At 35.4% G+C, this 18,241-nt stretch overlaps 1 protein-coding gene across 17 annotated transcripts in view; it reads left to right on the top strand.

Moving 5' to 3' along the window:
- The window catches only part of dnmt3bb.1 (DNA (cytosine-5-)-methyltransferase 3 beta, duplicate b.1), a 90,551-nt gene extending 73,292 nt beyond the window's left edge, over positions 1–17,259 (top strand). For 5 of the 17 annotated variants that reach the window (XM_087305105.1, XM_087305099.1, XM_087305103.1 and 2 more), the window contains 7 exons: positions 734–879; positions 7,952–8,033; positions 9,247–9,395; positions 9,484–9,569; positions 13,115–13,184; positions 13,345–13,463; positions 15,559–17,259. In XM_087305105.1, the coding sequence (XP_087161231.1) occupies positions 734–879; positions 7,952–8,033; positions 9,247–9,395; positions 9,484–9,569; positions 13,115–13,184; positions 13,345–13,463; positions 15,559–15,700 (794 nt within the window). In that variant the 3' untranslated portion in view covers positions 15,701–17,259. 17 annotated transcript variants of the gene reach the window in all.
- Positions 17,260–18,241: the final 982 nt, after the last annotated feature.

The raw sequence follows: 18,241 nt of genomic DNA, 5'->3' as shown, positions 1-18,241 counted from the left end.
TATAATTTTACATCACTTTCCTATATCGATGGATAAGTGACCATACAGGCATTCCTGACAAAAACCTTGTGTATTTAGTGCAAGTTGGTGCTACTTTGCCTTATGGTAAATGCAGTAAGCGACTGCATTATCATCAATAACGTTACCTGCTTAGCTCAAAAGTTCATAACATATAAAAATGTAAACTAAATCTTACTTTTGAAATGTTCTGCTTTTGTGCTTTGTTTTCTTTGGTTGCTCGTTACACGCGACGACAGAGCTAAAGTCCAGCATCTTCACGTAATAACACTGTCTTGACTAGTGCAGTTGAATGTCACTTGTCCTGGGGGCACTATACAATTATGGTGCGCTATTAACGCATGCTCAGGGTCTGTATGTGATATCTAGTGTATATATCTATGCTGTCTCGGGACAGCATGCCAAACTCGCTCTTACTTATCAATCATCAGATAAGTGTGAACTCATGAATTATCATTATTGAAAAAACCCAAGCAATATTGAGATACAATATTTGGCCAATATCGTACGCCCCTAATAATTACTTAATTTTACCAAAAGGGATGCTCAGATATCAGTAATATGTATGTAGTATGTGATTTCATATGATGTAAAGGAATGTGTGATATTAAGTATATAATATAGTGACTTTTTTTTTTGGATACAGATACTGTTGATTATAATTGTGAAATTCACTCTAGTTGATATTAGGGATGTTTTTCATGTACATTTGCAGGTTATCTGGTGCTTCGGGACTTGGGCTTCAAGGTTGATTTGTACATTGCGTCAGAAGTATGCGAGGACTCGATTTCAGTGGGAGCTGTCCGGCATGAAGGAAAAATCCAGTATGTGCATGATGTTCGCAACATCACCAGAAAAAACGTGAGTTTACTGTCATCATTTTCTGACTGCACCACAAGTTTGACTTTAACAGATATATGTATATGTAAAATAAATGGGGGTCACGTACTTTTGAGAGAACATTTTAACATATATATCACAAAATTATTCGAAGTCATTTTTTTCCTGCATCACTTTGCAGTCTTCATAAACCAGATAATTAAATAATTTAAACTCAAACAATCTTCCTTGTTCATATATTTGACAAGTAACTTTGTTCTAGTGTAGGATAACACATTTCTAACATTCAAGTACATCAAGGCACATTGTTGCACCTGTTGCACCCGTTTCTGAAATTTTTTACAGTGTTTGCTAAAAAATTATTATTGTGAAGTCATAATATGTCGTATTTCTTATTGTTTATTTCATGAATAAAAGCAGTTTTTAATAAAAAAAAAAATGAAGGTCAGTATTAATAGCCTCCTTAAGAAATATTTACTGTATATTTTTGATTTACACAACAAATCAGTAACAAAATAATCTGACTTATTATTTTAACTTTTGTAGTTAACTGATTAAGTCTTTAAATTAGAATTTAATCTGAATAAAAGACTATAAAATACTAAAAGGGACTTTGTCTGAATACAACTGTCTTGCTAGTTGTATTAGTAAAATGTTTTGCACTAACTGTCACTATGGGGAAGATAAAAAAGTCGATATTAGAAATGAGTTAGTTAAACTATTATGTTTAAAAATGTGTTGTAAACAAACCATATGTTAAATTCAAAAATGAGTGAAGGCAAAACTAAACGAGTTGAATATGATTTACATGAGCGTGACTGAAAACTTCATTTGATCAATGTGTTGCATCTGTTCTTTGGTACTTGCCGACTGTTTGTAAATTCAAGACTGCATTTCCTTTAGTAAAACTATGTACACTAGATTTCTGATTAATAATGGTCTCTGCTTAGGCGTCAACTTCTGATGAATGCATGGAACTGATGCGTGCAGCACCGTCACAGAGAGAGCAAGGGCCTTGAAAGCAGAGGGAGCAAGTGCCCGAGGGAGCACTAGAGTTAATGACACATTTGAGGGCTCAAAAAGGCATTCCATTGCCTTTTTGAGCCCTCAAATGTGTCATTAATTTTGACATGTTTCTCCCTTACACGCAACTTTTGTAAAGCACGTTGCTGTGTCTGAATCCTTGGTTGTAAAATACACTTAAGAATGCTTAGTTTAAACAAATTTGATGAACGCGATCATGCATGTTGATCTGAAGAGTGTCGCTCTCGCTCAGCGAAAACCAGGCTGAATGCATTGTACTGCGTGCGTTGCGTGCGTCAGTTCCTTAGCGACAATAACAAACGTCTGACATCGCCTGTCCATATTCCTCAAATTTGTTTAGAATGAAATGTTTAGAGATGCCTTTGATGCACCCCTTTTAATGCTTCTTACGTCCTTGTCGCAGCACCATTGGCACAGAAATTAGGCACCGAAATTCATATGCTGATTTGATCCACTATATATTTGTTACAAAGGTACCGGTGCTATAATGGCACTGGGTTTCGGTACCCAACCCTATCGCTTACACATTGCTTAATACACACAAGATGTAGAGTGTTGTAAAAAAAAAAAAATGAGTCAAAAGAAGAGAGAACCCAGTCCAGGAGACTCGAAACAAGCAGAATTCCTTAATTGAGACGTGTTGGTTAATCTGCAGTCATACAGCGTCTTTAAGATGTCTATGTGTCTGCAAGAGCCTACTAGAGGTCCGCAGTCTGCAAGTTCTTTCACAAGTCTCTCACAAGTCTCACACAAGTCTGAATTAGTCTGAATTAAGACAAAGATTTCATGGCTATATTGTGTTCTTAGGAGGAGGGGATATGGCTAAACAAAGCATGCAAATTAAGGGTTGTGGTCGGCAGGGTAAACTGCTTCTCAGGTCTAATCTCATCATGTTCTGGAGACAGAAACCGCCTGACCATTTGATCGAAAAGAGAAAACAATATACACCCCATGCTGTGAAACTGATAATTGCATCACTTTGGCTTAGCCTGTAGTCAGAAAGACAAAAGGTTAATGTCCCTCCTAGCTGGAATGTTAATGAAATTATATAATTAAAAACCAGAGAATATAACTTTTTAGTTATAAGTAGATTATTGTTAATTTGAAATTAGATGATATAAATTTATATTTCCACAAGAGCAATATGCAAATATCTTTACATATGAAAAAGAATTAAAATATTAAGGATATAATACGGATATATTTAGGATATAAATATAAAGGATTACAAAACATATTATTTTCTAGCCTACATAAATATAAAAATCTTCTTCATCCCGGGAGGCTTTTTCGGTTTATTCGTGACATTTTGATTTTGTATAATGTTATTATTATTAGCAATATTATATTATAAGCTTAGATTTGCCCACCTGTTCGGTTTAGACCATAGAGGGCACAGCATGTGTTTTAGGATATAACTCAGGATTGAAAAACAAACTCTAGTGTGATTGCTTTGTTAGTGCAATTCGTTTGCATTAGTGTGAACACTTCCATCCAAACCAGCAGACAAAAATCACTGAAAAGATAAGTCTAAGGGTGCTTTCACACCTGTAGATCGATTGTTTTGTTCTAAAACAGGGATTAAAATTGTTACAATGTTGCTCTTTGTTCTAGCGGTTCCCTTTCACATGGCAACATTTCTAAACGAGCCAAAATAGCTACAATAAGTCATGTGCGAGAACTCTTCTCACATTGGTCAGAGTTCCATGGTTTATTTTTCAGAATCTCGCTCAGCTGTCATGATTCTTTATTTTAAGTTATGACGATGATCAATTAGACATTATAAGCAAAAAGCTGTGCTTTAATTTTGATTGGTGACACTTACAGACATCGTTATCAAATTTAAATTAGTGGAAAGATTTTCTCATACATAGCCGTTGGCTAAAAGTATGTATTAGAGGCTTTTCTTTATAGAGAGAAATAACAGAGAAAACCAGGACTGCAGTTTAGTCAATTTTACTAAAGTATAAACAGCTATTGTTAATAGTTCGGCATACTTTCACTTTTGTTTTTGACATGAAACGCATATTTACCGGTAGGAATGATGACATCCCTCCCTAATCATCTTTCTCTTTTCATATAGCCATAAACAGTATGCATATTACAAATCCATAATACACTCTGCTATTGCCTGGATCTAAGTTCATTTGTTCATTGGACCACCTCATTCAGGCGATCTTGGACCGATTGTCTTGGCGCGGATCTGAGTGGAATTGCTAGATTCACATCAGCCAAACAAACCGCACTAATGAAGGAAATGTGCCAGGTTCTGAAACAAAAGTCTAGGTGTGAAAGCACCCTTAGTCTCCTTCTAAATGAAATCTCATGCAGTTTAACTGAATTATTAACGCAAAATTGACCAAAGACATCTAAACAAACCAAAATCAGGGTGTCATGCCACTAGATGTAACCGTTTAGAAGACAGAATGCTCAAGCACACCTGCTTTTCCACTTCATGGTAGCAGTATTGCTTATAATAGTTCAATACTGAGGTAGAAAATGCTGTCACTTTGCAGCAGATTTTCATGTTTGCTACACAACCATCTGTTAGGTTAGGGTTAGTGTAAGTTGACATGTACTTGCAAAGTTTCTTATAGTTAGTTGAATGTCTGTTTAAGGAGCAGTATCAGCAGATATTCGGCAGACAGTCTACTCATATTCAAATGAGAAGTAATTGGCTGGTAGTTGCAATGCAACTTTTAGTCAACAAAATGTGCAATAGGTGCCATCAAAATAAAGTCTTACCACCACTTTCTGCAAATCTGGACTAAATATATGAAAACAACAAGAGTGAGTACCCCTTTCAATTGCATATTTCAAATTAGCAAACTATATAAGACATAACCTGTTCAACAAAAGTTATTTATGGTCAAATACATATGAACATTTTAGGACTGTCTAGCACCTGTTGCTTCTAATAGCAGCTTCAGTGATGCATAACTTTATCAGTTAGCAATTGGCTACTTTATTTAGAAGTTTGGACATGTGCATGAGCGACACAGTGGCGCCGAGAATGACACGATCGCCTCACAGCAAGAAGGTCACTGGTTCGAGCACCGACTGTGTCATTTGGCATTTCTGTGTGGAGTTTGCATGTTCTCCCCGTGTTGGCGTGGGTTTCCTCCAGGTGCTCCGGTTTCCCCCACAGTCCAAAGACATGCGCTATAGGTGAATTGAATGAACTAAATTGGTCGTAGTGTATGAGTGTGAATGAGTGTGTATGGATGTTGCTCAGTGTTGGGTTGCGGCTGGAAGAGCATCTGCTGCATAATACATATGCTGGATAAGTTGGCAGTTCATTCCGCTGTGGTGATCCCTGATTAATAAAGGGACTAAGCCGAAAAGAAAATGAATGACATGCGTATGCCCACAGAAGTGTTATTGCACAGCTGAAAATGCCAGTGCTGTTCCGAAAATAGGCACTTTTCTAACTGTCAGAGCTTTTAAAAACGCTTTTTAACAAACCTATGCTTATTTGTTTGGTACACTGCTGTCATTTAAAACAGTGCTACTCAACCATGTTCCTGGTGGACCACCAGCTCTGCATATTTTCCATGGCTGCGTCCGAAACCACCTGCTTCCGTACTAAATAGTATGCTAAAATCAGTATGTAAGCCGAGTAGTATGTCCGAATTCATAGAATTTAAGAAATAGTATGCGTGAAGTACCCGGGTGACTTACTACTACCGGCGAGATTCTGGAGTGCGCATCCCATGCACGCTGACCTATCCCATGATGCCCTGCGAGCAAATTCATGAATGGGAGTAAAGCGACGCAAATTAGGCAGGTACGTCACGTGACTGTCAAAATGGCGAATGTAGTACGTCCGAATTCCATTTGGGTGGGAGGAATTCCAAACCGCCTACTACTCAGTAGGTACTGCATTTGAATTTAAACGTACTACTGTGAAAAGTTTGAATGGAATTCGGACGTACTACATCCGTCATTTTGTCATAATCACGTGACCTACCTGCATCAGTTGCGTCGCCTCACTTCCATTCATGAATTCTCTCAAGGGGCATTATGGGATAGCGCAGCATGCATGGGATGCGCACTCCAGAATCTCCAGAATCAGTAGTAAGTCATCCGGGTACTTCTCGCATACTGATTTTCGAATTCTATGAATTTGGACATACAACTCGGCTCGCATACTGATTTTAGCGTACTATATAGTTTGGAAGTATGCGGTTTCGGACGCAGCCCATGTCTTCCTCACCAAACACACCTGATTCAGATCATCAGCTCATTAGCAGAAACTGTAAGACCTGTAATGGGCTTGACAGACAAAGGAGACAAATAAAACATGCATTGCTGGTGGTCTGCCAGGAACGTGGTTGAGAAACAATGATTTAAAAAACTCAGCACATCCACTGACAACAACAACAAAAAAGAACAACCTGAGAGAAAAATTGATTTGTCATTATTATGACATATTGCATGTTCACTTTATTTTAGATGACTGTAAGTGATATCCTTTTGGATTAAAACACTGCTTCTTGACACCATTACATTTGATGTTTCCAATAGAGAAAGATTAATGATTGTTCAGCACTGAGCAACCAGTTTTACTGCTTTTATATGAACCCAGTAAGATTAGGTTAGTAATTCCTTGTTCCTTCAGCTGTTTTATTTGAAAAAAAAAAAAATCTTATAGAGGCCGATTGGTGCCAACACATCACAGGCCACACACCTGGCCACGATTATTTATTTAGTATCATGTTGCTTGTTCCAACAACACTTGATAAGGCTAATGGCCTCACCTGAGTCTGCTCTTTGTCGTCACACCTCTATTTTTCTGTTTGGCTTCCATTATCTCGCATTTAAACACTCAAACACAGAGAGCAGCGAGTTGTCTTAAGCCTTAGGGAAGGCACACAAAAGCGCTTTCTCCCTTCCCAAATCCCCTCTCCTCAGTTCATGCATTCACCACCTCACCCTCCCATTCAATCACTCATTCACGCCGCCATTGTTGCTGGCAGGCTGGATTGAGCGGGAGGGCAGAGAGGAGCGCATGAAAAGGGCTCTTGTCATAGAAGAAAAGAGGGAAGGGATATATCAGAGGGGGGTTTTGGGGCCCAGGGTTGGGTTATTTATGAAACACTGAAAGAATGAGAAGGCCTGAAAAAGGTCCAGCTGCAAACACACTCTCACACTGCCACACGCAGATGTGTAAAGACATTTCCACAGAAAGACAGGCAGAAGTAGAACATCTGGGGTGTCAAATTAAATGTCCATAAGCTCTAAGGCTCAGTGACCGGTAATACACTGATTTACTCATTGGACATGTTTAGGAGGTTGCCTACTCAGCTTGCAGAATTGTCAGTATAATTCTGTTTACATCAGAATCTGGAATGTTCCTCAGACCTGTTTGGTATGAAGCTAATAAATAATGGATTATGCTTTTCATTAATCTGTATACATCACTACAACTTAGTACTCTAATAACTATGATTCTAGAAGAAAATCTCAAAAGGTAAGTCCTGTGTTTTTCAATTTGGAGACTATTCATGCTAAACTGTATGTGAGATTAGGATAAATTCCAATGCAAAATTCCAAAGCATAATTAGTTTTAAATAGTATGGTGGGAATACATTTACACAACATGCTTCAACATAGTGGATTTATTGGGCTATTATTCTATTAATGTCAATTTAGGTCACAACAAGTCTGTTTTTGTCTATAGATAATCAAAGATTTTTACCTGATGTCATTTGCAGTGCTTAATAGGATTGCTTTCACCCTCATTAATGCCGTGAAGTACACAATCTTCAACCTTTTTTCTCCAATTTTCTATATTTTTTTGCAACAAATTAAAGGATTGCAATAGTGTGATTCACCTCATAAGTTCACATTTACAAGACTATAAAAAAGATGATGGGAATGAAATTCTGGAAACACTTGCAGCTGCTTGAAAAAGGGGGTGTAGAGTGTTCCACTCCAATGTTTTTTCCAAAAACATTTGGAAAGAATCTAATGGATCTGGAGAGCTGCTGGGGTGAAAGTGCAGTGCGGATGTTCTAACACTAGATGGCGGTCTTATGTTTTGTAGATTGCTGAATGGGGGCCCTTTGACATGGTGATTGGTGGAAGTCCCTGTAATGACCTTTCAATTGTCAACCCTGCTAGGAAAGGTCTGTACGGTAAGACATTATAGCTTATTAATCATTATATGGAAATCTTTAGTCTTCCCACACAAACCCTTGTGGATTTTACCATTTATTATAAATTCTATCTGTTTTGTGGCACATTGATTATTATGATGGTATGTTTACAGTATTATGAAGGCTATTGCAGAGTGCACAGTCATTTTTTTTTACAATATTATTTTTCTATTGCTGTTTCTTAAGATTTTAACAGCTCCGAACAATACTTTAAATTATGCAGCAGCTTTAGTGGAGATTTGACAGCTTTTCTAAGTCATCATTTATGTAATATTAGGCAGATTATGAATTAGAACCATACATTTTCGAATAGCGAGTATTTTGCAAATATCTTCTAAAATGTAAATGATACAAAATAAGAAAATAAATTGAACTAAAGAAAAAAGACAATTAAATGCATAAATTCAAGTTATTTGTGTTATGCATAAATGCTCTTTATGGCTTCACATATGTATTTGGAAATTTGGACGTGTATTTAATATTTTTACCATATATTTGAAACATGTTCTATGGATTTGACCTCCTATTTTCTATAAATATTTTATTCACACCAACCTATTTGTTATTAATAAGTTACAACAAACAAATCCTCTTTCTATTCATTACGGAACCCTTAACAGTCCTCAAATTTTTTTGTCGTATATCAGTTATAACAATTATTTTCAACAGTAATTAAAATCAATATTTAGCAAAATTTATATTTGAAAATATTCAATAAAAAGCAAATTAGCACATTAAAATAATGATAAGATTGTGTGACACCGAAAACTGGAGTAATGTTGCTAACAATTTAGCTTTACCTTTTTAAATGACAGTTTATCTATTTAAATAAAGTTAAAAAAATGAAACATTATAAATAATGTTTAATAAAAAATGTAATACTTTTAGACACTATTAAAGTGTTAAAGTAAATTCAGCCTTAACCAAAACCTTCTACCCCAACTTTTTAAATAGACTGTATGTCACATGCAAATTAGCTCCATTAAATTAGCCCTTGAAATATAAACTCCAAGTAGGGAGCATAACCACCAAAAACACCCTAGGCATCACATAGAATTATGCTTGCAACCACTCAACACCTTAGAAACCACTCTGGGTACATTAATAAAACACACATGTTCTTCAGAAAATACAAAAACTGCTGAAGTGTAGACATACGCTAATGATTTGTAATGGTGTTTAGAGGGGACTGGACGGCTGTTCTTTGAGTTTTATCGCCTCTTGAGTGAAGCGAAACCAAAGGAAGGGGAAGACCGGCCTTTCTTCTGGATGTTTGAGAATGTGGTGGCCATGAGCGTCAATGACAAGAGAGATATCTCACGCTTTCTAGAGGTTTGAGTTTCTTCATGGTTACTGCTGTTAGAAATTACTATTTTTCTGGTTGATTCTTATTTCAGTTCATTTTTGCTTATTTCTATAGTGTAATCCAGTGATGATTGACGCCATAGAGGTGTCGGCTGCTCACAGGGCACGCTATTTCTGGGGCAACCTGCCAGGAATGAAGAGGTATTTGCCATTTGATTTCAATTCACTTCCTTGTGTGTTTATTGTGGGCTTTAAAGAAACACTCCACTTTTCTTTTAAAACAAGACAACATTTTACAAGTCCCCTTGAGTTAAACATTCGATTTTTTTTTTTTTAATCCACTCAGCCAATCTGCAGGTCTGGTGGAGCACTTTTAGCTTAGCTTAGCATAAATCATTGAATCTGGTTAAACCATTAGCATCTTGCTTAAAATTTTAGATAAGAGAAAAAGAGTTTAGATAATTTTCCTATTTAAAGCTGGACTCTTTTGTAGTTAGATTAGGTACCAAGCAGTGTTGGGCACAATACATAGAAAAAGTAACCTGTAACTTAGTAATCACAAATATTAACTGAGCTAGTAACTTAATTACATCATCGTAAAAGTAACTAATTAGCAGGGAAAGTAACTAAAAAACAGAAAATATGTCCAAAAAAATATGTTGATTGTCAAAACTGTGTGTTGAATAAATTAAATAATATGTTATTATAAAACATTTGACACTATTCTATATTTTATTAATGTTTCTGTGGGGAAATGTGAGAGATCAAATTTAAAATTGAGGATTTTATTGTCAATATGATCATTTCTATAGTGGAACAATTAAACATAATGAATGGTTTAGAACTTTTAACATACAAAACTGGCTAACAAATAAGTCAAAAAATAAATGATGCTTTGTAAAGGGTCATGAAACCCCTTGTCTCATAAGGAAAAGGATTTTTTTCAGCTATGTTGAGGTGGGAGTGTTGCATGTGGAAAGAGGGAAGAATTTGCATAGAAAGCGGAATTTTATTGCATGAATAAAAAAGTAAATTTGCACACAAAGTGATTAAATAAATAAAGAATGCAATGACCATTTGGCCACTACGAAGACCCGGAAGGGACGTGATGGTGGGGAAAAAAATTGGTGGAAGAAAAAAAAATGGGTGAGAGGAAAAAAAACAGAGTGATAGAAAATTTTACGTTTTTTTTTTTTTGCATTTCTCCACAAACACTTCCTGTTCACTTCATTCATGTAAACGCTCCCGTATTTTACATTCTATCCCACTTTCTTTACATTAAAGCTTTGCGTCGATCATCGCCTTTCATATGCTACGTCTGAACCACTGAATGCATGTACAAGTGCTCCGTACAATAAACTGATCCCAGATCAGCTATTGTACACGCCATTTGCAGAGGAGCAAAAGTGCAGGACACTTTTGGATTCGAGTGTACATTTAAACAGACAAATACACTGAATAATATATAAACATCTCCGTCCTGCATGTTTAATTTTAAACAGCTAATTTTCTCTTAAATGAGCACAAACTGTTTCTAAAGTAATGGAATGCTTTATTATTGATCTGTGCATTCCTACAGTGACACTTCTGCTATCAAAGCAAAACTTGAGATTTATTTGCTGCTCACTTGTTTGATAACAGAGGTGTCACTTTAAATGGCATGTACAGAAACTGATCTGGGATCAGTTTATTATACGGCGCGCGTCTGTCAGTCAGCGCTTATACATGCATTCACTGGTTCAGAGGTAGCGTATGAAAGGCGATGATCGACGCACAGCTTTAATGAAAAGAAAGTGGGATAGAAAGGTAAAATACGGGAGAATTTCAGGAAAAACGGGAGGGTTTACATGAATGAAGTGAACAGGAAGTGTTTGTGGAGAAACAGTTTTGCCAGATAACGCAAAACATCTTTGCGAGATAATGCAAAATCCTTGCGAGGGAACCCAAAAACCTTAGTAATATGTTTTCTTATAATTTTTTTTTCTCCCACCCAGTTTTTTTTCTTCCACCTATTTTTTCCCCACCATCCTGTCCCTTTTGGGTCTCTGTAGGCTACAAATGTGGATTGTGTCGTATTGTTGCACACAATATCTATAATATATTATATTATACAATATTAAAGCAAACTAATTAGTAACTTTATTCACTTTGACTACGTTATGTATTCTAAATTTGAAACGGTACTTTTGACAATATGATAATATCTTACATAGCCATCTGAATAAACAGCAATCTACTAAGTACACAGTCTTTTTTGCATCTTTAGTTTTAAGGAGACAACTCGCATATCTGGATTTCACCAATTCCAGATTAAAAAAGCTTGTGGGTAAACAAACAAATTCGTGTGTTATTAGGTCACAGCTAACCAACAGCTTGCAGTCACTGGGAAAGTGTATTTTTTTTTGTGTTGGCACAATTATAAACGGAGCACTGAAGACCCGTGTCTCTGAGCAATGACACTGTAACAGGTAAGACGGAAGAGTCAGATGAAAGATCTGATTCATATTAGTGTGCAGTGATTGGAATTGGACTAGTTCTTTCTCATAAATTAATATGCAAAAACGCTTATCATTTGATGCCACAGTGTACTAGCAGCCATTCATCATTAATTCAGAATTAACCATTTACCTAATAGTCATGATGTTGCTTCGAAATTTCGTTTTTAAAAAGATCAAATTTGTTCTAAACAACACAAAAATAAACAATTTCAGTCGATAATGAAATGTAGGTGTCCTAATAGTGTTTTTATCAATGTACCACACATATATTGTTAACATCTCAAAAAATAGTTTTAAGGTTCCATGACTCAGTGTAAATATTACAGTAGTAATTTGAGTATTATTAGTATATTTATGTCAAAAATAAAAATAGTATTGACATATTTCCATGATTGAAACAGATTCTGTGATGATTACATAACATGCAGTACATTTCAGCATTTTTCTTTTAACCTTCAAATGTTCATTCATGTTTTAATCATGGTATAACGGTAGTAAATTGCTCTCTGGTCTACCGTGATAATCGTGAGTTCACACTTTCTATGACTGGCACTGACGCGGCACTTGACAGCAAGCTGATGATAAGGAAATGTGATTGTAAAGTACTTTGTCAAGATATACTGACATGGTTGACTTGCTTTGCTACTGTTGATTATTCCCGCATGTCAGAACAACACTAAACTAGTTTTGTTTTGTATTTTAGGCTCCGTCTACCTTTTATAGGCTTTATTTGCGTTTTTAGCCAATCATTATCAGTTATGTGGTTGTCCCTCCCCTAGAAACACACACCAATCATCATCTGTTATATGCCCCATTCATACACACCAGAGCAGGCCGACAGAGTCAGATGAAAAGCTCTTCAGTGAGCTCTATTGCTAAGTATATATCTATTTGATAATGCTGCATTTTCTTGTCAGTAACAATAACAGTGTTGTAATGTTATTTGATTACTTGTTACTGAAAAAAGTATTCCATTTGTAATTTATAATGCTATTATTCCCATCACTGGTAATAAAACTGACCATATTTAGGAGGTTGCTAGTTTCTAGGTCAATATGACTAGGAACTATGCTCTCATTCTGAAGTAATAATCACGGAACTTGGCTGCATCAGGTAAAATTATACTATGCAGTGCTGTTACCTAGCTAACTTGCAGGGGACTATTTTGAGGAGGAGAATGATATAACACAGCCTCACAAGAAAGTTGATTCATATCTGCAAGTCTGAAATAAGGGTGTTTTCTTTCAGGCCTCTGTGTGCCTCTGGGATGGATAAATTAGAGCTTCAGGACTGTTTGGAACATGGCCGTGTTGCCAAGGTGACTTATTTTCCATATCTGTCATAACCTTGAAAGACATCTATGAATGGCTCTGGTCATAATGTAAACTCATGAGCCTTTTATATTACTTTATTCAGTTCTTGACCTGGAATGGTGTTGTATCAGGCCTAGTGTCTTAATTCTAAGTCTCTGTCTTTAGTTCGGGAAGGTACGTACCATCACAACACGCTCCAATTCCATCAAACAAGGCAAAGACCAGCATTTCCCTGTCATGATGAATGGCAAAGAGGATATCCTGTGGTGCACAGAGCTCGAGAGGTGTGTTCGCAACCGCAAATCTCAATTTTAGAAGGATGTAAAAATCTGCTTTTTGTATTTATGCTAATTTTGACAACATTTATGCCATTTTCAACAAACATTTACAAAATTTGCTGTCATTTTTAAGTAAAACATTATTTCCTTAATCGTTACTTGCAGTACAGTTTTTATTTTTTTATACAATATTTAACCTTCATGATTTAAAAAAAATGAATGTCATATTGTCAAAATTGTACTAAGACAAGAAAGGTGTTGTTGAACAGTTTTAAAAGGTTTGATCCACTTCAAATGTTGACTGCTATAAATTTTGTTCAGCATTGATATTACATAGTGCATGTCCGCAACATCATTTTCAATGTTAAGTCAGGATTATAGTTGACCAGACACCACAGTTCAGAACACGTCATTGTTTATTAGTTTAACCAGAATAGAGTAAAAGTTTATCATTTGTGTCATATTGCAATATACAGTTGAAGTCAGAATTATGTTTTTGAATGTTTTTGTCTTTTTAAATATTTCCCAAATGATGTTTAACAGAGCAAGGAAATTTTCACAGTATGTCTGATCATATTTTTTCTTCTGGAGAAAGTCTTATTTGTTTTATTTCGGCTAGAATAAAAACTTTTCAGCTTTAATTAAAAAAAAACTTTTTACAGTGAAAATTATTAGCCCCTTTAAGCAATTTTTTCTCTTGATAGTCTACAGAACAAACCATTGTTATACAATAACTTGCCTAATTACCGTAACCTGCGTTTTAAAATGTTTTTAAAATATCTGTCATCATGGCAAAGATAAAAGAAATCAGTTATTAGAAATTAGTTAATAAAATTATTATGTTTAGAAATGTGTTGAATAAATCTCTGTTAAACAGAAATTGATGAAAAAATGGGGGCTAATAAATCTGATTTCAACTGTATATATAAAAGATCGCAATAACAGATTTATTCCAATATTGTGCAGCCCTAATATATATATTTATATAATTATTATTACTATTTTTTTTGCACAAGTCCCCATTCATTTCCAATATTAACCAAAGCTCAAAACAAACCTTCTTATGTCATAAAGTAAAATAATCTAATACAGTGTGTTTGCAGTGTTTTAAAAAGTGAAAAAAAAGTACAAAAACTAATCACTTTAAACAGGTTTTAATTTTTCTAAATCCATGTAAAGCTACCAAATCGGGCTAACAACCATGCAATCACTAACCTTCCATCTCAAAAAACAAAACAAAAGTTTTAACAAAAATGTATTTATTAACACAATTTACCAATATGGTTTTATTATCTTCCTTACAATAACTTTTGTTTTTAAGGTTCATTTTTATATTTTAATTGTGCCGTTTAAAGGAATCCTTAGCATTTAGCCTTGTGTAAGTCTGAAATTTCATTCATATTGGTCTTAAAAAGGTCTTAAAATGTCTTAAATTTGATTTGAATAACCTTGTAGAAGCCCTGTAATAATTTCTGACCTACAGTCAAGGTCTTGGTTTTGAATGATTTTAATAGTTTTGTCTTATTGACATAATAATAAAGTATTATTACAAACCAGTCTCTCTTCATTTTCCCTTTTTATTTAGCTCATATTAGGACACATGAGTGTATTTCAGTTTCTACCTTCATGCATTCTTTGTTCTTATCAACGCTTTTGGGCATGTTTAATTTTAGAAAAGCAACATTTTGAACAAAAAGCTGAGAAATCACAAATGATATTCGGTCAAAATGTATATGCTGTGTAATAATCATGTTATCTTACATCAGGGGTCGGTCCTGGAGGGCTGCAAGGATGTTTCTAGAAAGCCTAGTAAGAGCTTGATTAGCTAGCCCAGGTGCGTCTGATTGGGGTTGGAACTAAACTTTACAGGACACCGGCCCTCCAGGACCGAGTTTGGTCACCCCTGGCTTACATGCTCATTAGCTACTGTTTGTACAATTTCAGAAGATGTGTAATAGCGCCCTCTTCTGTGTAACAGTGAAATTGGCCATTACATGAAAATTGACAAACCCAGAGATGTGTTGTTTTAAAAAAAATGATGTTATTAGTGGTAAAAGGGTTAATTTACTTAAATAAATCTCTCTTTCTCTCGTCTTCCCAGGATTTTTGGCTTTCCTGTTCACTACACAGATGTCTCCAACATGGGCCGTGGCGCCAGACAGAAGCTGCTGGGGCGATCCTGGAGCGTTCCAGTTATCCGACATCTGTTCGCCCCACTGAAGGACTACTTTGCGTGTGAATAGCACATGTAGTCCGCGTTCAGTTAATCTAAAGCAAACACAAAGTACAAGACCAAATGTCCTCAAAAAGGAGCTCTTAGAGACCCACAAATTTGACAAGACCATCTCAGCTTTGGAAAAACAAGCATGAGAAGCTGTGACTTGAGGTCGAGGGTAGTGTTGAGCAACAGGCCAAACTCAAGGTAGACACTGTGATGCTAAGAGCGAAAACACAGTTAGCTTTTGTACTCGACGTTTTTAAAATGGATGTGCCTGAAAACGGCCAGGGTTCACATGCGGGTAGATTAATCTTTTATTATCATGAGAAAAAAAAAATAATAATTTTTAATCGAACAAAACATTTTAGTTTCTTCCAGAGCAAATCTGGCTAAGCAATGCTGAAATGTGTGAACTTTAAATTCCTCATTCATGCATGTGACTCATGTTCACCATATTATCGGGGTGAAAGAAATACTTGAAAAATTGTATCAATGCAAACTTCCAAACACCAAGCTGTGAACCCTTAAAGAATGCGTTTTAGAGGATGCGTTCAAATAGTCGATCGCCCCTATTTGTGTTTCATAAAGCCTCCATGCCCTCTGTATCGTTGCACAATAACAGTAACCAGAAGGTGTTTTCTTTTATATCATTAGCAGAACTCGAGGGCATTAGCCTGTTAAACATTACAGTTCTTTCCTTAAGTAATTTGTGTCGTTCAAGCAATCGTTCAAGATAGAGATCAGTGTACTGTATTTTAACTTTGAAAGTAATGTTTACAAACTTTAACACATTTCAACAAGTTTTTAGAGCTTTCTTACCATACTTTCTTTGTTTTTTAGCCTGCTTTAGATGTAAAATGTTTGATGCTGTTGTTTTTAATATTCACTGTTGCTGCCAACAATAACAAACGCATTGTATTATTGTAGCACTCTGATGCCTTAATGTGTGGTGCCTTTTGAAGAGAACAGATACAGCCTGCCATACGGGCGTTGCGAAGAAACTTTCTGCCTTTGTTTGCTGTAAAAAAAAGAAAAAAAGAAAATGGTTTATTTGTCTGATTATATGCTTAATGAAAACTACTGTCCAAACTCAAAGCTTGAAGTTAAAGTAACTTTAATACTTTTAAAACGTGGAACACTTTGGATATCACATGCAAGTTACACTTATTTGTCCTGTACACATCTTGACGGGCAAAACATGCATGTAAAACTGCACAAGAGAAGTGCTTACTGTCCTTTTATTTTCACCTTTTTTATCATTGTAGCGTAAACACAATTTTGATATCATAGGCTGATTATTTTGCCTAGTAGATTCTTACAATTTGATATATATATATATATATAAAGGTGTCTTTTTACTTGTTTATGTGGTAACGTAACAAACTTGTTCATCTGTATTTTGGAACATTAACAGTGCTTTTATACAGTCAATTTTTATTTTTTTATACGTTTTCTCTTGTAGTTTTGTATACAGTGTATTTTTCTTTTTGGGACTTATGGTATAAAACACAAAAATAACCAAAAAAAAGTTAGTATCTTAAGAAAAACAATAAAAACGGACTGCAAAGCCATTTTATTGGAAAAGCTTGTGTTTTGTGTGAAGTGCTCGCTTTTGAGGAGGTGGTTATTATGAAATGTTAGTTTCTGTCAGTTTAAAAAAATGTATTTTGGTGGATTTAAACAAAACAGATTTATTAAACAGATATATTAATTAAAATAATATTTTAGTCACTAATCTTTAGAAATTGAAGATAAAACAATTACATTCTAGCAAAATACTGCAAAAAAAAATACAACATAAAAAATGTCAACAAATTTTTCAAATGTTTTTGCTTTTCTTGATTTTCCTCATTTTTAAATTTGTATTTAATATTTTTTTATAACATATAAATGGTGACACGGTGGCACAGTAGGTTATGCTATCGCCTCACAGCAAGAAGGTTGCTGGTTCGAGCCTCGGTTGGGTCAGTTGGCATTCCTGTGTGGAGTTTGCATATTCTCCCCATGTTTTCATGGGTTTTCTCTGGGTGCTCCTGTTTATCCCACAGTCCAAAGACATGTGGTACAGGTGAATTGGAAAAGCTAGAATTGTCCGTAGTGTATGAGTGTGTGAATGAGAGTGTATGAGTGTTCCCAGTGATGGTTTGTGGCTGGAAGGGCATCCGCTACATAAAACATATGCTGCCATGTGCATTGGCGGTTCATTCTGCTGTGGCGACCCCATTTTAATGTAGGGACTAAGCCGAAAAAAGAAAAAGAATGAATGAATGAACATATAAATGTGTGTGTACTAGTCTTTAGACCGTTATTGTAAGTTTTTTATTTGTTAGATAAGCTCCAGATTTGTCTTTAGGACTGACTAATCTATGTACATGCACAAATACAATATTGTATAGCTTCCTAGTAAAATATGAAAATATTTTATAATAAAACATTTTATCAATAAAATACAGATTTGTGAGGGGTGTACTTATATGTATGCTGAGCACTGTATGTTTATCAGACCAAATTAATTGCTATGTAAAATAACCTATGAAACAGTTTTTTTCTAAACCAAGATTAAAAA

The sequence above is a fragment of the Danio rerio genome, chromosome 23 (assembly GCF_052040795.2).
Source record: "Danio rerio strain M-AB ecotype USA chromosome 23, GRCz13ab, whole genome shotgun sequence".
Classification (NCBI taxonomy): Eukaryota; Metazoa; Chordata; class Actinopteri; order Cypriniformes; family Danionidae; genus Danio; species Danio rerio.
The sequence above is the reverse complement of the archived record's forward strand: the minus strand, read 5'-3'. Positions and strand labels throughout refer to the sequence as shown.